Source organism: Denticeps clupeoides, chromosome 1, assembly GCF_900700375.1.
Source record: "Denticeps clupeoides chromosome 1, fDenClu1.1, whole genome shotgun sequence".
NCBI classification, from domain to species: domain Eukaryota; kingdom Metazoa; phylum Chordata; class Actinopteri; order Clupeiformes; family Denticipitidae; genus Denticeps; species Denticeps clupeoides.
The window spans coordinates 13,962,157-13,987,673 of record NC_041707.1 but is presented as its reverse complement, the minus strand read 5'-3'; the positions used below and the strand labels follow the sequence as shown (position 1 = coordinate 13,987,673).

At 41.8% G+C, this 25,517-nt stretch overlaps 1 protein-coding gene across 1 annotated transcript in view; it reads right to left on the bottom strand.

Moving 5' to 3' along the window:
- Window positions 1-25,517, bottom strand: part of alk (ALK receptor tyrosine kinase) — a 296,482-nt gene that overhangs the window by 146,427 nt on the left and 124,538 nt on the right. The window contains exon 3 of the mRNA XM_028997359.1: window positions 20,935-21,087. Coding sequence (XP_028853192.1) covers window positions 20,935-21,087 — 153 coding nt within the window. The remainder of the gene's footprint in view (window positions 1-20,934; window positions 21,088-25,517) is intronic.

The window sequence follows — 25,517 nt, the reverse complement described above, 5'->3', positions numbered from 1 at the left end:
CAAAATGTTACTTTGATCTGATTCTCTGCCTTAAGCAAGCTGCTGTTTAAGCCACTGCAGTATGGCTTTTGTTATATCACAGGTCACTGTAATTCTGGAAGATGAATTATCACCTAAGTCAGAGGTCTGCAGGCATCCTCCCCTCAATTTCTCAGCAGAAAGTACAGGTTCAGAAAGCACAATACAACCAATCACTTTTGACAGTAACCACAGTTCTTCAGCACCTGGGGAAGGGAAATCAGCTGCCTTCTATTGACGCAAGAAAAGTGTGGTCTCACATATTCCGCCTCTATCATTTTCATTCGTTTCTTTTAATGCCAAGAACCATCAGAATCAAGATTTTAAATTCCGTCCACTGTTTAAGGGAAATTTTTATTTCCTACAGCCTTAGAACAACCGTGCACTGTTGATGGGTTTAGAGGAAACATGTCTGACTTAAAAAATAGTCCATCAGGGGCCATTTTCTATTTGCTCTGAACCTCTTTATTTCATTCCTGCTCTGCCTCCAGTGCTATCACTAACGGTCAAACTCCTGCTGGGTGACTCCCAGCGGGGGGAGGAGGCTGACTGATCCTTAGCGCTAATCAACCTTACAGGCCCAGCTTCATCATCTCTGCTGACGCTAATGCCATTAGGTGAGATGCATAGCGATGCAAGTTCATGACATTAGCCTCACCGCGCTGAGCTAACACAGTGGCTGCCCTAACACACAGAACAAGATTATCATGCAGGGATGCACGCTGACAGCCTCATCAGTATACATCAAATCCTACGGGGCAGAACCTGCAAGACAAACACCATCCTACCAGGCAGCATACGAGCATTACAGCATGTGTGTATGGATTAGCATGTGTGTGCACATGGAATATAAGGACCACAATATTAATATGGTAGCACACATCCCATCCTCTGATCAGTAGCCCAGATGTTCTGTGGGCGGCTGTGCATGCCAATATCATTATGCCCTGTGCCAGAACACATACAAATCCATGTTAATGGCACTAAATGGTGGACAAACTCTTAGTAACGAGTACCAATCTTGCCGGCTGGCCCCATTGGAAATCATTTACGTGAACATTTGCTTGTTACATGCATATGCCAATAAGAGTAGGTGACCTTAAAAGGGGATAAAATAGCAGAATAAAAAAGGATTAAGGTCACTCAGTCTCCAACTTTCTGATTGTAAAATAGACCAATAATTACAACATTTTAACCCATAAATAGTATGTATATTATGGATCATATTAGATTTATGACTATAGCAATATTACTGACCTGATGTGTCATACTAGTTGCAAAATATTTCAAAGCTTATCTTATCCATTGAATAAGAAATGTGGTCCTAAAAAGTTAAATATAATATACAAAGTTTTATTAAGGTACTGAAATTGTTCAAAGTGTAAAACCATACCTTAAGCAAAAGCAAACAGGGTTTTACAATGTGTTAACACCAACAGCCATTATTCATATAATGGGAACAGTAATTCACACATTGCCACATAATTGTCACCAAGGAATATGAATTGTCACAAGGATGTTGCATAAGGAATATTTGAAGAAAATTTTAGACTATTTTTAGTGTTCATTTAACATGTTCACTTTTTTGTGAAATTATGTTACCAGTGATGAACATGCACATCAATGGCATTCTCATTTTATGATATTTATGGTTGTCCACATGGTGCCTGTCTGATCCATACCTCTTACCCGATCCATTCTGCAAATTCTCACGTTCGTTCACTATAAAAATATCTGGAACCGAATGACAAGGTAAAATGACAATTTGAACTCATGTACAAAGCAGCTTGGATTATGTACTGACATAATTTGCACTTAGTTCTGGGTGAACTGGCACAACATTTGTTATCATTAGAATTCAATCAATATGGACTGTAGAGTACTCAGTGTTGCCCCTACTGACAACTAAAGTACCTATGGAAGAAACATCTTGACCCTTTAGCCAAGCACAGGACCGTGGAATATATGTGTGGAAATCTTGTTGTAACCTCTGGACATGGATTCTCTGAGCAATCTAGAAGGTTGTGTCTGATCAGCTAGATTAATTACAAGCCTGTGAGGATCCTGGGAACTAATCAATTATTAGCGATTAGGAGGAGATTGGTATGTGTAAACAGAGATGCCATCTCTGAGGGTGGGGGAAGGGTGCGGTCACACGAAAAGCCAAGTCTTTCAGCCTCTGTGCTCAATCCTGCTGAGCAGGGCCAAGTTCACTGGGTTCCTCCACGTTCCCACCTCCGCTGTGCTCTTTTCTATTGATCTCAACTTTTTAAGTTGTGATAAAAACAGAGATTTGCATATGATGAAAAGGCTGTTTTTTTTTTTTATTTAAACACCACAAAAGATAATGCTTTTCGTTCCTCACATTCTCTCTGTTATTCACTGTCTTTGAGCGTTGAGCTTTGGGCTCTAACTGTGAGAACAGAAGGTAGACTTGCACATTTTTTTTTGACTCAGCAGCATATATATCCCTCTGTCTCTTCTGGTCGCCCTTCTGCCACAATAATTCCATATTCTGGCTCCCTTAGAGCAGTAATCAGTTTTCCCAGGTACTAGTTCCCTGGTTTTAACGGTGGGAGGGATAAACAAACAAGTAACACAGACTTTTCCCGAAAACGATCAGTCACTACGAAGCCAGGCGGAGGACGTGAGGCCCGCTCATTAAGCCCCGACGTGAGCCGGGCCTGATGGGGAACAGGCTTATCCATCTCTCCCACCCGACCCTCGCAAACCAGGTTACGCGCATCTCTCTTCTGCATCAGCCTCTCGCAAATCACCAGACGTACTGGTGCGATGCTTGTTTCCTGAACAGGAGGAATTGTCCTTCTGCCCCCCACAGTCCGGCATGACGTGCTGACACGTGGATCATGCTGGAAATTATGTTACGAATGATTTGCCCCACTGTTTTAAGCCCCAAAGGGCTCAGTCATTAAAAAGAGAGGGAGAAGAGAGGTGTTTACAGCTCTGAGATGTAAAGGAACATAGAGACTGAGGGCACTATTTTCAAACTGGTACCAAACGCAGCGCTACGCACTAAGTTTGTTTCCTAGTGTAAAGTCACTCACCCTGTCCTCAGGGTTTATATAAATAGATACAACAAGAAAGAACAACGTCGTGGAGCTACCCTTTTTGTTTGAGTGTGAATATTTGTGTATCCGGAACATGACATTTCATTAAGTTTGTGCATGGGATTGAATCGTCCCTGTAAGCAAGCATACGAGCTGTGAGCTCCTCACATTTTCACTCTGTTAACATTCTGGAAAAAACAAATACTTACACACTATCAAAAATGTTGGTTAACTTCTCGTATTTAAAATACAGAGAACCACCAAACGGGTCTTTCCGCTGAAGATGACCTTGACATTACACTTGTGAAAAAGCTCCAAGCTAAACATGTAGCATGTAACAAGTTGGAAAGTAGAGCACTTGACGCCAATATCTGTTCTCTCTCAGCCCTGCGTCTCTTTCTGGCTTTCTGGACCTCGGCTTCTGTCTGTCTCTGTGTTAAACAGCCACATCCATCCTGATAACCCCCTCTCACTGTCACTTACCCTGAGTCTCATCAGCCCTGGGGTTTTTTCATGGTGAAAAATGGACAATAATCCCCAAACAAAGCTGCTGATCAGGGTGAACAGTGGGCGGGCAGAGGGAGAAAGGTCAGGGCAAGGTTTTGTAGGGCTGAGGATGGTGTATGTGTATGCGTTTTTCTTCGCGAAACTCCTCTGCACATACAGCACTCTGATTCTCTGGATTACTTCTGATCTCCCCCTCCATCGAGCCTGAGCTCTGGGCAGTACAGAAAGTCCTTGCCTCAGACCAAATAGCACAAACACAAACACAGTAAACAGAAATAAACAGAAAAAAAAAGAAAAGTGTTACTGCACCAGAGCTCTCTTCATCTACTTTTATTTAGAATAGTTATGAGTGACATATATGTTTAATACATTTGTATTGCAAACAAGTTTTAAATAATTAATGACCATTCTAAATAAAAATATTTACTTAAACATAAACATTACCATTAGTAAACAAAAGAAAAATACATGCTTACCAGGAGAAAAGTAGGCTGTTATAGTTTAATTGGTATGGTGAAGCACGGACAGAATATTAAAAAGAATGCTCAAAATATCATAACCCCCAGCGGACTTTACAGAAAAAACAAGTACAAAGCAATCCATGAAAACATATAATTGGTTTTAATTATTAAAACCAATAAAAACAGTTTTGATTTTTACATTTTTTTCCAGACTGTCAGACTGAAACTGTGACCTCATTCAATTTAGCAGAAATGTGATTAAATATATATTTAGATTTTTTAAATGAAATGTATTAAGTAGATTTGTCTCTGAGACACTACAAATAAACAATAAGCAGTTTTGGTGGTTTAAAGATTCTCTCCAAAGCGCAATTTACATTGTGCATTTCCCCTAATCAGACATTGCCTTTCGAGCACAGACAACTTTAATATCCTGCATATTAATAGGCAGGAAGAGCTGTGATGAATGTGATATCGGTGATTAGGGATTCATTTAGTAGACACACCCTTTTGAGCTTTTTTTCCCACTTGCCACAATTTGTTTGATTGTATGTTTCATAACCAATCTTTTTAAGACCAGAATGCCAAAATGCCCTCAATCTTTCAGGACTGTTGCCTCAAAATGTTAGGAAAGAGCTGACATATCAAAGACAATCCTAGTCACAAATGCACTAATGGGGAAGGGGTGTGGGGGTGAGGGGTAAGGTATATGCACAGAAACCCTTCTTGCATCCGCCAAAAAAGTCTACATTCAGCAGGATCATTATGGGTTCTGAGAACGTTTTAATGCAATGAGGTTTGACACAATGGCTTTGGGCAAAACCATTCAAATTATTTAGAAGTCCTGGACATATTTACAAATGTGAAGGGAGCACATTTGTAACTATGTCCAGGAATGTTTATGCCAGTGTATGCCATGGAATAAAGTCTTCTGTGGTGGTTCACATCCAAAGAACAAAAATACGGAAAAATAAACAGCTGTTTCTCCATTCAGGTGCCTCGGTTCAAGTTGTTATTCCAAGTAAACAAAATCTGCCTCTCAGATCCCAAAAGAGAGTTCTTTTTTGTTTTTGCCATCTAGCTGACCCACACCATGCATAACTAATATTAAACCTCCAATGTAATGTTTGTAGCAAAGAAAATGTGAATTAAAAATCCTTGCGTGGGGGTCTGAAGTACAGTCTGAAGTAATATTTTTTTCTATATGTTCTTCAGAAAAATTGATCCAAAATCAAGGAACCACCTTTTTTGTCCTAAGGTTAACACTGAAACGGTTTCCACAGACCACCGAACACCACACACGTTTCTCAGTTACACACACCACTGCAAAAAAAGGAAGAAATAATGTATTCATGGACATACAAAATCATTGTAAATCATCCGGACATGGCTCTATGTTCTTGAAATGCATCCACAAACAAAGCTGTGCTCAGAATATTATGTGTCATGCAGCAGCAAAAGAAGCCAAGCAGAATAACTGTGAAAAATATTGGTTGAGTGAAGTCTTATAAAGTGTGTTTATAGTCATTTGAATTTCATTGTTTAAAGATGGAATTTACTAATGCACACATATTTTGCTCATTTTGTGTGTGTCTTTCTCTGCAAGGCATCAAATGTTATGTGTCGTAAGTCACATGAAAGGTTTCGCTCTGATTGTGAATTGCTTGTGACCTGTGAAATGACCTTCTGAACACTTAAAATACACATTAGTGTAGGTACGGTAGACACACTATGGTGGTCATGGCCACATCCACTGCGATTAGTCAGCTGTACCCTCTCATTTCTGGACTGGGAAAGATCAGAAACTCAAGAGAGTGAAAAGTGGCAGCACTGGCCATCACATTTTGCAACAGAAGGAAAAGGCTACAGCACTTGCCAAAAATCTCAGAAGACCAACATGGTACTTGCCAGATTTGGTATTGATGCCATTTTATGAATTGCTAATCAGAAAAAAAAAATCACAATCACATTTTTGATGATATTAAACTAAGATTTAACAACTACACAAATACAATGAAAATGTATTGTTTTATTTCATGTAAGAAAGCATGGTGAACATGGGAATGAGCTGTTAGGTAATGTCAGTATTTTTAGTATACAAGGCTTATTACCTTGCTATGGGGCAGTTGGTGGCCTAGCGGTTAAGGAAGCGGCCCCGTAATCAGAAGGTTGCCCGTGCAAATCCCGATCTGCCAAGGTGCCACTGAGGTGCCACTGAGCAAAGCACCGTCCCCACACACTGCTCACACTGCTCACTCAGGGTGATGGGTTAAATGCAGAGGACAAATTTCACTGTGTGCACCATGTGCTGTGCTGCTGTGTATCACATGTGACAATCACTTCACTTTTTTTTAATGATTCCAGAGCATTAAAAGGAATGTCAACTGAAATAGGAAGGTAAATATATTAGCATACTAATAGAAATCTTGGCTATTTTTGATAAAAACACCACACCACCAAATACATCTTAGGTGTGTGCTTGTAAATAGGTTCAATCTGGAACCATAAAATGGGCAAACAACACTGACACAGGCAATAGTACAGGCAGGATTTGTATGTCCATGTCAGAATATTTAGCAGGATCTGACATCCAATATGTCACTTTTCAAGTTGGAATAAAATGAGCTCTGTCCCTATACAAGTCATTTTTTTAAAAGTCTTGATTTAATTCAAGTATAAGGATTCTGCAAAAACGTCCCAGTGTTCAATTAGCACTGGAGCATTTTTAGGGACCCTGTCAGGCTGAACGGGAGTCACACAGATGTTAAATTAAAACACTGCTGAGAAACTCCGCAATCTGTGTCTCAGGAGGGCACTCATTCAGTTAACCACAAAATACATCACCACAGCAAATGCATCAGCCTCTAGTGTGTGTGTGTGTGTGTGTGTGTGTGTGTATATATTTTTTTTTTTTTGGGGGCAAATTCTACACTGGACACAGTCAATTGAGTACCCAAAGCCCACATCAATTCCACAGCAGTCAAGCAGATATCGAACTCTGCTTTCAATATTTACGTTCTTAATTTTCTGAAAGAAAAGTGGGCTTTTCTATAAGCCCACTACAGATTTCACTTTACTGTGCACCCCAAGGCATTGCACATGTAAGGCAGAGAGTTGGACAACAACACACACCTCTTTAGTGATCCTTTTTCTTCTTATTACTTTTTTTCTCAAAACAAGGTCTTACATACAGGGTCTAGATCTGTTTCTAAATGTGGACAAAAACGAGATGATTGTTGACTTCAGAAGTGAATGGAGAGACCCACTCTCCACTGAACATCGATGAATCTTGTGTGGAGAAACCCAAATTTCCTGTCACGGAGTCAAACAAAGAAGGGAGCTGGGAGGAGGAAGAGGATCAAGCTTACGTTGGAGTTGAAGGAACTGAGGTGAAGTTGGAGCCGAGTCGAGCATGAGTAATGTGTTACATTGGCTGAGTGCCGAGCACCTGTTCAGTGCTGATTAAATGCCAAATGTCGCCCACTTCCATGTTCATGCCAGTCATGCAGCTGGAGTCACGTGACATTTCCTCTGTGTTTACCTTTAGGGTAATTTCTTCTGAGCTCTCAACACCAACTCATTAGCCAAGAAATCCCAGCAGCGTATCTACATCCTGCGGAGGCAGGATGGAAAGCCCATCTCCTACCACCCATCCTCACTACCTTCTATAGAGGGACCATTGAGAGCATTCTGACCAGCTGCATCACTGTCAGGTTTGGGAACTGCACCATATCGGACCGCAAGACCCCACAGCGGATAGTGAGGACAGCTGAGAAGATCATCAGAGTCTCTCTCTCCTCCATAAGGGACCGTTGCCAAACCGGAAAGCCACCCTCACATGCACTCTTCACCCTCCTGCCATCTGGAAAAAGGTACCAAAGACTTCGGGCCCTTACTGCCAGACTGTGCAACATCTTCATTCCACAGGCCATCAGACACCTGAACACTCAGAGACTTTCCTCTTTGGACTCACACACACAGACATACACATATTTTATGTTTAGAAAACATTATCTATTATTGCACTTTCATTTCATTTTGCACAGTGTTATTTGCACTTCTTTTACTTTTTTATATTTACTTTACTTAGTTTAGCACTGTCTGTCTTCTTGATATCTATGTTTTATTTGCCTTAAATGTTATTCTTGCACTGCCAATGTCCCATAATTTGCATTTCATCTACTCTGGTGTGTCAGTACAAAACTTTGTTTTGTTTCACTATTTACTGTCTTGAGACTTGAGACCCAGGTCTTGACACCACACTACCAGACAAGTTTGCATTCTTCTAATGAAGAGCTCATTAAACTTTATCGACTGGGACATCGGTAATTGGTTTTCATTTTCAATTTTGTAATAATAATTTCCATCTTCAGTGACAAACATTGCAGCAATAGATTCATCGGTGGCTTAATTAATTGATTTGTCTAGGGTAACTTTGCAACAATATCAATATTTATTTTGTATCTTGGAGCTATTTCACATGATTAAACTCCAACACTAGGCAATCACTGGACCAGTTCAGGGTATGTCTTTATAGGTCCACATTATCACACACTCACAATTTTCTTTGGGCTCTTTAACCTGCTTGGAAATCCTTTTGTTAAAGTGTTGGGTGCTAGACTAAGAAAAATTATAATGTATTTATACATTTTGTATTTGTTTGTTAAATGTGTATGCATGTGTATGTGTTAAATTTGTCTGTAATATTTTTGGAATAAGAGGGTTTTCACCTTCTTCTTAAAAGTGGAACCAGTGGAGTCCAAACCCTGTCGTAGTTCATGTACAAACTTACTAAATGGCAGATATTTTAATTTTCATCCTCAGAACACCCTTATTACGCAGGCTTAGTGAACAACCTGTCTTTACTCCCTCAGTCACATTCTCGCTAGTGCTGTCCATCTGAACTACACACGGTGGTCAGAAATTCAACTGGAATCCTGCCAAGCTCCAAAAAGTGGCTTCCAAAAAACATAGCAAGAGTGACACAGAAATGGTTTGACTAGGCGAAAGGTGAGGCAGGAATGCTGAGGGCTTTAAAACAAAGTCGACTTGCATTATTCTGGGAAAGGCAACCCTAATATTTTAAGAAAGTAGGCTTTATTGCTGCTTATCTGACATCTTTTTATATGATGTACAAGAGGTGGAAAGAAAGAACAAAGCAAGAAATAAAGAAAGGAAGAAAAAAGAAAAGGAAAGAAATAACTTAAAACCACACAGGTTGCTTTGATGCTTCAAAGCTTTTTGAAGGGGAAAGGTGGAAAATGCAACGCTCTACAGTATACTTTCACCAGATTGAATGGAAACCAAAAAACATTATTGTATTGTTGTGTGTGTACAAGAGAGAGCGCAATTCACCACACCAAACTCACATATATTTAAATGAGTTACCATGTTATGTCTACTTCATTCCAACTGGAAATAGAATTATCAGACCAGTGCATAAAAAGGCTCAATTAGTGGACATATTCCCAGCCTGCAGAACTGTCTTGATTTTGCGTTCAGGCATGAAGCATACCGAGCCCCATTCTGCTTATGGACTGTACCCAGTGACCACAGTACATTATACTGTGTGACCCCAGACACAGCAGGGGGATGTGCAGTTCACAAAATTAGAACTCTGCATTGGTCATTGAATATTCCATATTACAGCATTTTCATTATGCTGGACCTTTGGTTGGTTGGTTACCTTAATAATGGATAAACAGTGGAACTAAACAGGTGCATTTTATTTATACCAGTTTAATCAGTCCATTCCGTTTAAAAGGAAAATGCAGGAAAACGAAGCACTGTGTAATGTAGCAAACATTATGAAATATAATAAATATCATAACTGTTTTCGAATCAAGAAGATTTCACTGATTTCAAGTCATGCTGATGTTATAAATGTAAAAAAAAAACAAACAAATGCAAATAATAAAGGAAATGGCAATACATACATAGTTATAAGTAAACACTAACTAATATATCTGAATATAAATATTGCAATGAAAACTAAAATGATAAACAACTTTATTATAATTAATTCAGGATGATAATGACCAAATTCTTGCTGGTATTTGTCACTGCTGTGTACATTCACCCAAGAGCCAATGCCAAAAATGCAGTCACACAAAAGCTACAGTCTTTTTCTCCTTGTGGCTCCTTGGCTTTTATCAGCATTTATCTTGAACTACAAGACTAACTGAAGCATAGAACAGGTCAATAGTTTTGTCAAAAGTGGCTTACAAGTCAGTAGCCCTGCCTCCTTTTAGCTTTTCGTATCGTAACACCCTCCTTGGTAGGCCCACTTACAAACCATTAGGGCTAAGCTCCAGCACAGAAACAAAATAGAAAAGACATTTCATGGCAAAGCCCTAAAGGCAGCTTGGGAAGGTTATGAAGATTATGCCAAAACACTACAATAAGGTCAATAGGTTTATCCATATTGATCGCTTGAGTCTGCCTGAAGGTTTAAATTATGAATTTTATTTTATAAATGATCAAAACTGCACTTTCTCCCCTACTACTAGTAGTGTTCAATCTGTTAGATCTGTATTCCATGAATTCTATTGTTGTACCTGTGGCTAAATAGAACGACTGTTTTTTGGCCTCTGGCTTTGACCTCAGAACTACTTTGTGGAGTGGTTTGACCAACACTTCCTCAAGAACAATAACTCAAAATCCTCTATGGTTTATTAAGCAGCGCTATGTACTTCTAGTTCATTATTGATCATTATTGACACGCTAATGTCCCGTTTAATCACTTCTGTAAACCAGATTTCCCCTTGAGGGACACTGAAAGGTCTGAACTGAACAGAATAACAATATTGCACATCACAAAACCTAATACAGTGTCCAGGAAGCATAAACTGACTTGACATGAACAGGCCCCAACCATTTCAAGCTGCAACTGTATACCCAAGAGGACACACAGCTAAAGTTAAATACGTAGCATGGGCCTCCTAATTGGATTTGGAGTGTTTTAACCACATCAGGACGAGCATTAGCAGTAACGAGGGACTTTTTTTCTTCCTTTGAAAGGTATGCTGTTGCCGTAATTACCACTCATTGTTTTATTTGTCTTATTTTGAGGGTTAGTCATACGGAGTCAGGAGGCAGAAGGATGTTAAAATGTCCCAGGGGAGGGGCGGTGAACAGGTGGTGGACTGGCGCCTCTATCTGGGGGTGGTCAGAATTGCAGAGGCTATTTAGAATCTGGTCCATGACATCTGATAAGCAACATCTGTTGCAGTTGGTTCCAAATATATGACAAATTGAAATATCAGAAGCCAATAATTCCACACACTTTCATCATTCTGTGCATTATCCTATCCTCTGTGAACCACTTTGTTCATGCTCGATGTAGTTAGATGTTAGAAAATACTGTTTTTAATGTTATAATGCTGCCCTGTTCTAATGTTTGACAGTTTGTTGACAGAAGGGTAGTGAATTTATGCAAAGGTGTGAAAATAAATTCTAAAAAAACACAGATTGCTGATGGATCGTTCCAAACATCTTGGAAAACTAACCATAGATCTTCTGTGCCTGTAGGCTTACTCAGATCCTCTACAGACTCTATGATGTGGAGATCAGGGCTCAGGGGAGGCCACACCATCACTTTCAGAACTACTTTCAGAAGTATTTACCTGATTTTTCTCACTCCATTTGCAGAAATGTAGCCACAAAGTTGCAAGGGACATCCATAATGCTTCACTGTTGTGTCGCTTGGAGACATTCATTATTGTACAGCTCTCCAGGCCTTTGGCAAACAAACTGCCATCTGCAATCATTGCTTGGAAAAGACCTTGCTGACACAGTATAACTACCTTTGGTCTTCTGCCTGTGTTCAGTCTTGTCATAGTGTATGGCCTTTGACATGAAAATGTCTTCTACAACCTCATCTTTGTAGCATGTTTTGACATCACATTTTGAGAGCATTTTCTAAATTGTTAAAAAAATACAATTATTTACAGCGTTTTTTTCACTCCTGCGCAAACATTTGCACAGTACTGTGTGTGTGGGTGTGGGTGTATAACACACTGTGGATGATAGGCAATAAGAGATCATTTGAACATTTGGTAAAATTGGAGACATTAGGCAGCTGAACTCACAGCTGTGTTTAATAGTGAAAGTAAAAACTTTGAAGATTATGACTAAACAGCTGTGTTGCCACTTGTTAGTGAGGCTAAAAAAACTCAGATTTGGTAGAAAGCAGTTTGGAACAATCGAAAAATGTTCTGTATTTTGATGAGTCCAAATTTAACCCATTTCAGAGTGATCTAGCAATCAGAGAATGAAGGGATATGCATACATAGTCCATTTACATTTACATTTACAGCATTTATCAGATGCCCTTTTCCAGAGCGACTTACAATCAGTAGTTACAGGGACAGTCCCCCCCTTGAACAACTTAGGGTTAAGTGTCTTGCTCAGGGACACAATGGTAGTAAGTGGGACATGAACCTGGTTCTTCTGGTTCATAGGCAAGTGTTTTACCCCTAGGCTACTACCACCCCACCAGTCCCAAATATACAATTCATCTATGATTTCTGGGCTGTTACCATTGGTCAGGTCTTGGTCCAGCAACATTTAATGAAGCTAAAATTAAGTCAGGTAAAAGTCTATCTTGTCTATCAATGTATTTCTTTGCTCTGCAGAAGAATTTATTCACAGACACCTCAGCACAACGTATGTTGCTGGATTTCGACAAAGAATTTGAGTAGGTGATTTTTAGTAAAAAGTATGTGTGTGACTGTAAGTAAAATGTGATTCCTGGTGGAGCTCATGTGATACAAATGTGTTTAAACAGAAAAATAAAGGGAAAATGTAAATCTGTAAAAATGTGTTTGATTAGCAGGAACTACTAAGATACAAGGTGTTGCCAGGGTGATAACCACTTGGCTAAATTTCAGCTCAGTACAGAGCAATGGGTTATATGTTCTGGCTGGCAGGTCATAAAAAATGATGTCATCACCTCACCCGAGCGCTGCAGTCCATAAAGAGAGTGGCTACATGATTTGTTACGATATCGATAAGGCAAGGAATCTCAGGCAGGCAGTGATTCCAATTCGGGGGGGGGGGTGAGCTCATCGGTCTCAAGGGACGTCCGTGACCGTCTCTAACAGTTCAAACACTCTGGCCTTTCCAAAGTTCAAAATGAATCAAGGGAGAAAATCGAGGCGCTAAATAAACTAGAAACGGGAGCCCAAATTTAAGTTCTATTCTCAGTGATATTATGTATGTTCTCCATTTGCTACATCACTGGGCACAGCAGCAATTTATACAGTGAATTTATGCAGGACCAGTCAGAGGAGGGAAGTAGTCAGTGTTACAAAATGATTGTTTTTTTTGCACTTTTACTACTTGTGGGGGTTTCCCCAATCTCCTATATGAACTATGAAGGCTCATTAAGAACAGATTTCTCGACTTTAGCAGTACAAATGCAGGTATTGGCAACATACATCTAACAAATAAGTATATAAATAGACACACACACACACACAAACACAAAGTAAGTGCTTGAGCTTTTTTAATCTGCATTGCGAGTGCACACATCAAGAATCTGTTTCTTTTTCTACAGATACAGAAGGTGCCACTGGCTCTCACCATTTTGACCCAGCAGTGCCAAGCAAAATGGTGTTTGGCTTGTGATGTCTGCAAAGAAGAACAAATCGCCTCCCATCTGCGGTAATACTTCTTAATTATTTCCACAAATAGGAGTAATTTTCCAAGGGGGTCCATTCGCCCCCATTGTGCCTGGTGCGCCATCGATCTCCTGGACCTTAATCTCAGTGACCTGGAGACAGAATACGTTTCATCTCTTGTGCCTGTTTCTTTTTTTTTTTTGTGCTGCTTGGTGAGGACAAAGGATGGAAATGTGCTGCGCCACTTCTTCACATTCCAACTCCACTTCAATTTGCTTCATCTGTAACTGCCAATTATCTTCATTAGCTACACAGCACAACATGGGAAGTCCTTTAAAATTGAATGATACAGCGAAGTGCAAACAAAACAGAAAAAAAGAAGATTATTATGCTGAGTTTATCAGCGACTATCACGTCCTCAGGGTGAGGAGAATTGTGGGATTGTCACACCAGTAAATGGCTTAGCTGATAGAATCAGCATAGTGGGGACTGGCGCTATGTGAGTGTGCGTCAACAAATAAGATGATCAGAGAAAGCTATGGTCCAGAAACAACACTGAATGTCAAAACTGCTGACTTCCACGCATCTCTTTGACATAAAGATAATCATTGGGTTATCCAGCCACCCCAACTTAGTGTTTTGTGAAGTCTGTGAATTCCCACAATCAAAGTGCCGTTTATGAATAACTGAATAAGCAGATTGTAATGTTGAACCGGCAAACCCAGTGAAACGCATTGAGTGACTGGTTAAGAGATCAGACCTGTACTGGTCAATGAGATTCACTTCACAAGCCACATAACACCCACTTCATACAAATCTGCGTCTCCGCTGCTCATCCCATGGCTCAATTCCGGACGAAAACAAGGCTGACCTTCTGGCAAAACAATGTTGTTGCTCTGTTTTTCCTTCGGTTCATTATTTAGATCAGATCTTACTGGGTGTGGCTTATGCCGCTGCCAGAGGTAACAGGTTGAAAAGGTCACAACTAACAGCTGGCGCTCGCGCTGCCACGTCGCCACAGGTGAATGGGGAGCCACATTTTTCAGCAGGGGGAGCCAGATGACGGCAGGCGCTCTAATGAGGGGTGAGGACGAATGGCGGATAAAATCAACTACTCAACTGATTTAGCAGTTTTGCTGGATTGGTTGGAGAGTAACGTGGTGGTTAAAGTAAAAATAGGTTATTTTGATACCTCAAATACCTCAACAGGTACAATTGAGGCTAAGAAATATTGATTTTTTTTGGCCAAATTGATTTTTTGAAAAAGGTACATAAACATAATACTGTACAATACAATATTATATAATAATAATTAACTGCTGTGCTTTTTCTCCATTCAACACATCGAAAGGTTGTGGGTTCAAATCCAGGACCGACAAGGTACCACTGAGGTCTCTTGAGCCAGGTACCGTCTCCACACACTCCCCAGGCTCTGTTCATGGCTGCCCACTGTTCCCTCAGGGGATGGATTTCAGTGGGTGCACTGGGTGCTGTGCTGTGGTGTGTCACATGTGACAATCACTTTCAGGTTGATGATAACATGAATCTTTATAGATATTTATTTAACATTTCAACCTAACAGAACACGGATGTGGAAATGAATATGGTGGAAAGTACATCTTGTGGTATTTAATGTAAAATCCGATATGTTAGCCTGCTAATGTCAGATACCACAAAATAGACAAAATATAAAATACAAAATGTCAGATTGAATCATTCACTTAATGAATGATTGAAACATTTGCAAATTACACCCAATATAAATACTGTCAATTTAATTGATATTTACCTTAATTTTTGTCATTTTATTAGCCTATATGGAGACCACTCTTTTCTCTAGTCATGTGTGAATGCTGCTATGGTTACCAAATCTGGGGCAGCGGTGGCCTAGCGGGCAAGGAAACTGACCCATAATCAGAAGGTTGTCAGTTCGAGGTGTCACCACGAGGAAGACTACCTTTGCCATAAGCATCTGGTCGCCAGCTTGCATCCTCACACGCTGTTCAGTAGAGGATTTGCTCCTCTGTGGCTGCTCCCTTTTTCCTTGCCATAGACCACGCTTCATGCTAACTCTTGCTACATTTTTATCCATTGTGTCGTGTTAGCCCTGCCTGTTCTTGAGAGCCCTCAATGGTGCCGAAAACTTGCCCCAACACCGGCTCTGCCTGCCGCTCATCTGCCCTTACTCTACATCCCACCAGCCTACTGTTCACCCCAGCCATGGTAAAAACTTTGCCCTCTCTCCTACTGTGCTGCTGCGCACCCCCTGGACCCCTCCTCTGCACCCCATCTCTTCACGAGCACTCAAGCGCCAGCAGTCTCCCAGCGCCAAGAGACATGTCCGCGAATGCACCCCCTGGCCGTCTTCAACCCCTAACCCTCTTGCCTAAACCGGACAACCTGGGCAGCTGAAACAAACCGAAATGTAGACACAAACTCGTGGCCTCGTTGCAGCTGTGCAGATGATTTATGACCGTATGTGTTTTAAAAGGAATTCTTCCATATAAAAATAAAAAAAGCATAATTGCTCTGCTACCATTTTTTTTTTCTTCATCGGTTGAGGGCACATCAAATATTTGTGTTTTACACATGACTAATTTTCCAACCAGACATATCAAAGGTTTCCACTGAATTGGCCTTTAAAGAAGATAAGAAAAATGCAAGCGGCAGACATGGTCCTGTAAAATTGGTTTTGTCTTGTTTGGCCACGATAAATCAAGCTTATTAAGGATACAGGGAGGATATAGTGCAGCTTTGACACTTGTTCCAGATGAAGTTTCTCCAATAATTTTGATGCCACTGTTTGTCTTTAACAAATCAATTGTGTCGTAGGGGGATGGAGTGAATTTATTACAGTACTCAACCTTACTCAGACTTTACAAGGTAAACGTGCAGAAAGAGACAAAATGGATGTTTTGTGGAGTTCATCTATAATCACCTCTCTGGAACAGCTGAAACGCACTGGCGGTATTGGGCCACTCCACTGCAAACAATCGAATCGATTGTCGGACTCATTGTTTATAAGGCAACAATCAATGTGCAATCATATTTACTCTAATCCCCATGAGAGTGATTGAGGGCAAGATGGCTGAAATTGGACAACGCTGCTTCAGCGGGAAATCAAGTCAAGCCACATTTGCCTTAATATCGTTTTTATTAATCTGAAATCCCTCTGATACCTGTGTGTCACCTTGTTTCTGAGAAGCTTTGGGACTTTTCTCAAAGCCCTCTCTGATCTACCCCACTGGTGCCATGACACCTTGTTTTTAATGCGGAGATTTGATGTTTTCTTTCAGCCTCCAACAAAGCCCACCAATCAGGGTCAAGGTCCAGGGGAAAGTCAGGTCAATTTCTACTCATCTCTCAGCTTTTTCCACACCACGGCACCACCTTTTTTTATTAACACTAGAACTCCCAGGTTTTTCTGACCCCCTCGGCCCTACCAGAGGTAGGCCAAATGTCCCCTTGATTTGAAACTAAGAAGTAAATCACCGACAATTGGCTCCCATTCATTTGTAAATGGAATTGGAATGTGTCACTCCCCACCCCCCCATTACCTGAAAAACCCATTACCTGTGAGGACTGGTACATTTGCATTTTTTTACTCAGAACAGCTCAAATCAAAGGCAGGCCAAACCTCTATGTATGACATGGAAAGCTTCACAAAAGTCTTCCATATCTATACAAAATATCCCACACGCTGACTGACTTGCAAATATGAAAGACTCATGTGGAAACCCAAGTCTGTTTTATTTATAAAAAAATTTAGTGTTTCAAACTCTGCAGTGTTTGCAGACCCAGTGACCATCGTCCCTGCAATTGGTGCAAGTGAGTTTGTGGATAGTACCTACAATTTTTTCATGATTTTTGTTTTTGCCACGAGCAAGATGATTGCATTTGTGATGTCCACTGATAGTGCCAAAATCAAATTAAGAGTCCAAACAAAGAAAACAAAAGAGAACACGGGAGGAGATGAATTAGTTTGTAATGGGAACAAGCGACCACAATTTCATTATGTTTTAGCAGATTTTCTTATGAATGATTGTTGGTTCCTGCATCTGGTATGACTGCTTGTTCTGTATGAGCAGGTACATCTCTCTCAGATACAGATTTCAAATCTGCTTAGTTTTGTAAATAGATTTTGTAAATTAGCAAATATGGATGGTAGGGGTGGTAGTAGCCTAGTGGGTAACACACTCACCTGTGAACCAGAAGACCCAGGTTCAAATCCCACTTACTACCATTGTGTCCCTGAGCAAGACACTTAACCCTAAGTTGCTCCAGGGGGGACTGTCCCTGTAACTACTCCTTGTAAGTCGCTCTGGATAAGGGCGTCTGATAAATACTGTAAATGTAAATGCAAACATTAAATGTATCATAATGCCAATATATAACAGCACTGTAATTATGATGCAAATTAAGCACAGGCCAGCCAATGACAACACAAGACACCACCTGCCACGCCCAGGGGCCACTGGGCGCACACAGCAGGCCATCATGCCCCTGATTCGCAGGTCCTGATGGCTCACAGCTTATTCCATAGAAGCAGGAGCAATCAGGACCTGTTAAAAACAGAGAGGAGCCACGAGTCGTGGCACCAACATTAATGTGGGACTTGTGTACTTGCATTGTGATGGTTTTGTTTTCAGTCCCTGGGCTTAATTGCCACATGCTTTACTTTCTCTCCCTTTGGCCCTTGTGCCGATTAATTTATGCTTAATAAATCCCTTGTCCTGAGCATAACCTGTATCTGCACTTCCTTCCCCATCACACCCCGAGGCATGACACCACCACTGCATCTACTACATATGATATACTACATATGGAAAATGGTCCTACGTAGACACTGCCTGTCCTAATTACCACTGCAACAAAATATGACAGATTTAACAGACGGAGAAAGGAAAACTGTGCCAAAACTAAAGCTTATAAATCTCTCATCAACACATGTTAGGACCAGCCATACCACCATGTTCTTCTTGGTTTAACATTACATGACTGAATTGTATATTTATGCAAATGAAAATTTGGCTGTTTTCTGTGAAAAAAAAATTCCAATGGAACATGGGGCCTGGCAGATGCCTCTATAATGACGGACCTGTCAATCATAACTAAACATACAGTCCCCAGGGCCTCAAGGCTCTAGATATACAACCCTGGTCAAAATCAATGATGACAGTTTGAGCTGAGCACTGTACTCCCCACTTGCCATGTAAATGAAGTCTGAGAATGACCGCAATGCATTGCCGTCATTAGCAGCCTCGAACGCAGCAGAAACCTAACGTACCAAGCCCCAATAGTGATGGAGAGAAAAAGCACTCACTTTACTCACTTTCCATCGAACACTGCTGGACTCTGGTAATGACGCAGAACCGCTTAGACTATTCAGATCGACCTATTACAGTGTTCTACTACGATGGTCCCACTCCCCGAGGGGTGCTTAGCAACACTGAGCAAAGTTTCCTTTTCCTAACATCCACATTGTTAACATCTTTGCAGAGAACCCCTGTCGTAGGGGCTTTTTCACCAATAGCCTGGTTCCCATATCAATTCCACAGCAGGGCAAGAACCTGCACAGATCCAGATGGTCGTTGGTGCAGATAAATAGCCCCAGACACTCCCGCTATTCAAATTTATCAAGCTCCTCCAACTGCATTTTCCTTTTCCTGTATAAATTACCCATCCTGGGAATATATGAAGAGTAGCCGGAAACAATCCGTCAAAGCATGACCGCTGCACTGGGGCACAATTCTTTGGTGGGAGGGAGGGGCGCCGGAATATTTTATGCACATACATTTCCATTTGCTTTCGCTCCTGATTGCGTGGAAGCACTGGTCCATCAACACGCCAGCCAGCTCCAATCTCTATAATGTCGCGGCGTGGCCACGGGACAGCCGGAGCTCCCAAGGTGACCACAGGAGGCCAGCAGGGACGATTACACTCTACCCTCCCCACCCCAAATGTCCAACTGACTGATACCAAGATCGTGCATTTTACTTCATTCTGCACATCCTGTGTGACTGTCTGAGCACAATGTTTGTGGGTTTTTTTTTTTGTTCTTTCTTCCTTTTCTCAGAAACAGCAGTATCACAGGACATGAATAATTTATAGTCCTATCAAGTTATTGCATTTACAGGAGCCTCCTGTGGAATCGCCATGAATATTCAATGGCGTGATCAAAAAGCGATTGGCGTCAGTCACATTACAGTATCACTCAGATGGCCACCTTTGGTCTGATATTGGCAACCTCGGATGTTGTCAAAACATGCACTTTTTTTCTAACTTTTGCGTGATTTCCCTGCCGAGCGTTGAACGGCGTGAATAATCGCTGCAGCTGTTATCATCCCCGCACGCATTTTGCTTTCTTCGCCGCGCTCCTTATTTGCCAGGAAAACAAAGGAGTTAGGAGTGTAGACGCGACCGGGTGACAAATCAGCAGAGAGGGAGTGGAGGGGGGGGTGACTGAACTGATGCTGGAGTGGCTTTGCCTTTGATGTGAATGTGTTTGTGCCTTAAGAGCTTGTAATTCTCCAACACACTCCTCAACCTGAATGTCTAATGTGGCTTTTGTTGTCTATCACTGTCTCTGAATGTGTCTTTATCTCCAGATGTCTCTCAGTCTGTGTTCTCTGTCTAAGGTGATGAATCAGATGGAAAAAAAAAGACACTGAGATGGCCCCTTAAGGTACTTATGTTGGTATAGCTGCCCGTTTCTTGATGTTCTAGGTGTTTGGGTATGTACCGGGCAATGCTCCACAGGGATATCGACTACTCTGAATTGTAAAAGGCATGCTCAAGTCCCTCTGTTTTATTTCTTCTTCTTCTGCTCTTTCATTACCTTGTTTACCCTCTTCTTCCTACAAAACTTCACACATCTGCAGCGTCGCTGGAGCTGTTGGGGCTCTGACACTTTGAGTTTGTTCTTAAAAGCACCATAAATGATTGATTTGAGTGGTGACATTAACATCCTCAGCAACCAAACATTACCTCCTACATGGAGATTCCTCCTCTGCTGAAGTTTGTCGATCTACAGCACAAATAAATGTGTCAACATGCTTCTTTTTTTTTTTTTATATTGCGCTAAAAAAGCTGTCATGGCTTAATCCAACATATCATTACATACACATCAGCCAATCTCTTCATCACCAGAATAGCCCCTAATGACAGTTCATGATAAAAGAGTCAGAACCCTGCTAAATCATCCCAAATTCTCAAACCAGCAACAATTTCAAAGAAATTGAAACTCTAATTCCTTACCGTCCTCCCATCTGTGGGCGCGACCTCCCGTCTTCTCTAATTCCACATGTTCCTGTGCCCAGGTGTCCTCAGCAGCTGTTATCTTCCAGCTGAACTCTGGGCGGGTGGCTATGGGGCGATCACACGGCACTGTGTTACTCAGGCATCCAGAATCTGGAAGCGAAAAACCACACTCATTCTTTCATTTTTTATATATTTCATATTTCGCTGTCAATCACATGTGAACATGCACGCTGGAACAACTTCCATGCACTTGGGCAGTGGTGGCCTTGCGGTTAAGGAAGCGGCCTCGTAATCAGAAGGTTGCCGGTTCGAATCCGCCAAGGTGCCACTGAGTAAAGCACCGTCCCTCCCACACTTCTCCCCGGGTGGCAGTCATGGCTGCCCACTGCTGGGTTAAAAGCAGAGGACACATTTCCTCTGCTTACGTTATATAATTGACGTTATATAATTAATAATTAAAAGTAATTATACTAATAGTAACAATATTATTATAATATAGTACAGTGGTTCTAAAACCTTTCATAAGGTAAATAATAACAAATTGACCCCCCTTCCCCAGCCTTTAAATACTGTATCGCAATGTACCGTCCCAACACACTGCTCCCCGGACACATTTCGTAGCTGTGCTGCATTGTTTCACAGTGACAATCTCTTCACTTTCACTTTCACTTCACGTGCATTAAAAACACACAGCAGATTCTATGATTCTCCTTGTGTACCAGCAGGGGGAGCCACCAGTGTTTTTCATACCACAGTTTGAGAAACCAAGGATTGGGGGCACAGGTAACAGTCATTTTCTCAGCACCATCGAGATATTTCCATAAACTGAATGAAGGTTCAATTTCTTGTTTAGAATCTATGGACTGAATGTTTGGTGTGTTTTCGGAATGCAAAATCAGTAACGCTGGTAGCGTTTTTGAGCCGCTGGTGGCTCTATTATCTGCATGGTATAAGGCTCGGCCTCTTGGGTCAGCCCATCAGCTCCTAGCACTGCTATCACATGCTGGATCGAGCCACTGGTACATTCCACTCACGTCTTTCCCCACACACAGAGCTGCTTTTAGGCAGCCAGGGTTACACCAGTTCTGCTATCGCACTAGAGAAGGTTCAAGTCCCAGGTGCACATATTTACGGCACAGTCGCAAGTTATTTCAGATATACGGAGAGCTTCTGAGCGCCATTTAACACTAGGCAGCCAGCAACAAAAGCGGCATCCTCCTCCCCTGCGATCTGACGCCGTCAAAGAGTGTCTGTAATCCAATTCCCACCGAGAAACATATTCACAAACAGATAAGCCACGGCCCTAAACATATTTTAGCAGGATAATTTAATCTGTACAAGAGTATCTACTAAGCCATGCCGGCTATATTTATTCCACCAGGATTCTGCCGTCCAAAACTGACGTGAAGAATTTGATTTGTCTGCACGCTTAAGCATCTTGTCATTGGCGTGAAAGCCCACGAGTGCCTCACTAAACATTCTAGCCATTTTATTTAGGCCGTTCGGCGTGAGACCTGCCTGTCTAATGAGGCGATGCTTCAGACCTCTTTAAAATTTCATGGGCAATCCTCGGAGAAAAGGCACCCAAGTTTTGGATGGTACTCGCCTCGCTTAGCGGATGTACAGCCAACCGCTCTGAAAGGAATGTTTGGGTAGCGAGTGGACAAAAAAAAAAAAAAAAAAACATTGATTGCATTGCACTGAGTGCCATGGGGAATTTGGCCCAATTAGATGTGAAGCTGAAAGAATTTGGTTCAAGGTTAAGGAGAATGAAAGAAAATAAGTAATGTCCAATAAGCGTGGACCCGATTGGAGAGGCACAGTGTGGCGAGGTGCATTATCGCGGTGCAAGTAATTATTTGCTTATTTGCTAAAACTTCGCTCTTACAGTAACCTTGAGTCCAACCCAGCCATCATTCTCTCTTCAATTGCTCACTTCTTTTCTGCATCCCTTGGCACTCGTGTGGTGCGGACATCCACAGCGCTTGGTTTCGCACTCAGCCAAATGATGTGGAGAAAAAAAATGACTGGACAAGACCCTCGACAAGATCTGGATGTGTCGTGTGGCTTTTCCCCACCCGCCACACCAGTGAAAGTGGGGCAGAATTGATGACTTACCAAATTACCAGAGGCAGAGATTGTATTGCCCATTTATCCTCATTTAGGCTGCTCATTTATTCAACGTCTTAATGCCCCTGAATACGTAACCATCCTCATGACTGTGCCATCAAAGATCACTTGTAATTTTCATTTCCTGTGGCTATCAAAGAAAAAAAGATGTTGAAAACAGCCAGGAATTGTCTGGTTTTCCCACGTCACTAAGTCACTGCCAGCAGGTTTACAATACTGCAGACCCCCCACCTTCTAGCCTATTTGACCTGGCAACATGTTGTTTTCTTGGAACGGGATGGAACTTGGCCTGTGGCATGCTGTTTGTCACAAAGCAGCCACTGTTAAAGATTTATCTGGAGAACGTGGCTCCACTGAGGCCACAGAGAAGCTTGCAAAAGGAAAAAAAAAGACAGAAACAGCAGCTCCTTGGCACATTTACTGTTCTAAGTAAACACTTGTAAACAAATGCAAGAAGTAGAACGAATCGGCTTTTCTTTTTTTTTTTTTGCTGGCTTTATGAACCCCCTTCCAATGCAGTCGTCATTCTGGTGTCATGAAAACAACAAAGGAATACCCGCATGAAACGAAATATGTAAAAATATATTTTAATAATTTAAAATTTACTTTTGACAGGCCTAAGAACAACATATTCTATCAAGGCCTGAAAATAATTACAGTGGAAAAGAGAGCCATGGTGAAAAAAAAATATTAACTCATATTCCAGATTCCATTTAATTAAATATGCTTAGAGTGCAATCACCTTTTCCATCAAAAAGATATTTGATGCAAAAAGATCTGAACATAAAACTTTGCAGTTATTTGTGAGGTTTGTCACTGTTTTAAGCTTGAACTGTTCGTGCAAAGACTGATGTGTTTACACTGAACATTTCTCACCAGCAGAAAAAAACTGTCAGAAGTTGGCAGAACTCATCATTTAGGGACTTTCAAATATTTTTTATTGGCTTGAAATATCTCTCACCAGGATCTGGTGATATAGGCTTTGTTATTGTTAAATGTTTGAACAAAATTTCTTACTTGCATGTATGACCAAACACATACCATTATTATTTTTAATCTGGCTATTTCCTTATTAGGCTACATTTTTAACCTATAATGTGACCAGGTGACAATACAAAAATTAACACATATACTAATGCACAATCCTTTGAATTCAAAATTAAATGTAATGGGTGTATATTGAAGATTTCCACAAAACTATTGTAAAGCTGTCATAGTATGGCCCTCCCATGCAAGCATTGCAGGTCCTTCCTTCCTTCCTCCGGAGGACCCTGGCCCTCTTGTTGCTCCCCTGCTTTCACCTGGCATGCACGCAGTATCAGGGGCTGCACGTGCCCAGACGGCTCCGACCCCTCAGGAAACCTGCACACAAAAACAAGGGCAGTGCCGCCTGGGCACTGATTCTGCATGTCCCTGCTGTCCCTGCCACCACTGGGGCAGTGGTGGCCTAGTGGTTAAGGAAGCGGCCCCGTAATCAGAAGGTTGCTGGTTCGAGCAAAGCACCATCCCCACACCTGTCATGGCTGCCCACTGCTCACTCAGGGTGATGGGTTAAATGCAGAGGACAAATTTCACTGTGTGCACTGTGTGCTGTGCTGCTGTGTATCACGTGTGACAATCACTTCACTTTCTTTCTTTTCACTTTTGACGCTGCTGCCTGGAGACTGTTTCCCAAACAGCAGGGTTGAACCATACGGTGACATGAAGGCCCTGCCCCTGCACAGGCCCTGCCCCAGCGACTGATGACCTAACTGCAAGGCTATACCTTCCGGCGATGTAGAGGCTCTGCTCCCTCCACTGTCAGTGTGGGGGCTTTGTTGGACCCTTCACAGATCAGCCCCTTTTGTGTCTATTGGGAAAAACAGGCCCTCTTCATGTCTGTCCCTGCTGAACCCACCTGCCACCCTGGGGACTCAGTGGTACTCTGTCCCCTTGGCGGCAGACCCAGGCCCGCACCAGGTCTGCCTTCCTCACCGGCTACTTGGGGGTCCAGCCCAGGCACTTCTCTTCAGATTCAATTTTTCTGTTGATGTCACCTTCTCGCTCATCCTCCCACACATTTGCACATGGTTGTGGCTACTTTCGGGTGTCATATATGTCGCAGTTGGGGCTGCCCTCACACGGATGGCACCACTTGTTCTGATCGTGGAGGCTGGTGTCACACCATGGCTTGGACCCCCCCGTGCCGGCCCTCCAGTAATCCTCACTGGTGCCGGCGCTCACCATGTCCTGGGGTACTCTTCCTCTGTGTCCCTTGCTGTCTCTGCACTTCTGGATTGGGTGGCTGCATTAGTCTCGACCGGGGTCAGGAAGGGAAGGAGGTGCAGAATGTTGACATGGGAAAAAGAGTTGATATGGGTTATGTTTTTTGGAACATATTATGCAGATGATACTTTTGATAATCAATTTTTGTATAATGTGCTTTTTCTGCTGTGAAAGTGAAGTGATTG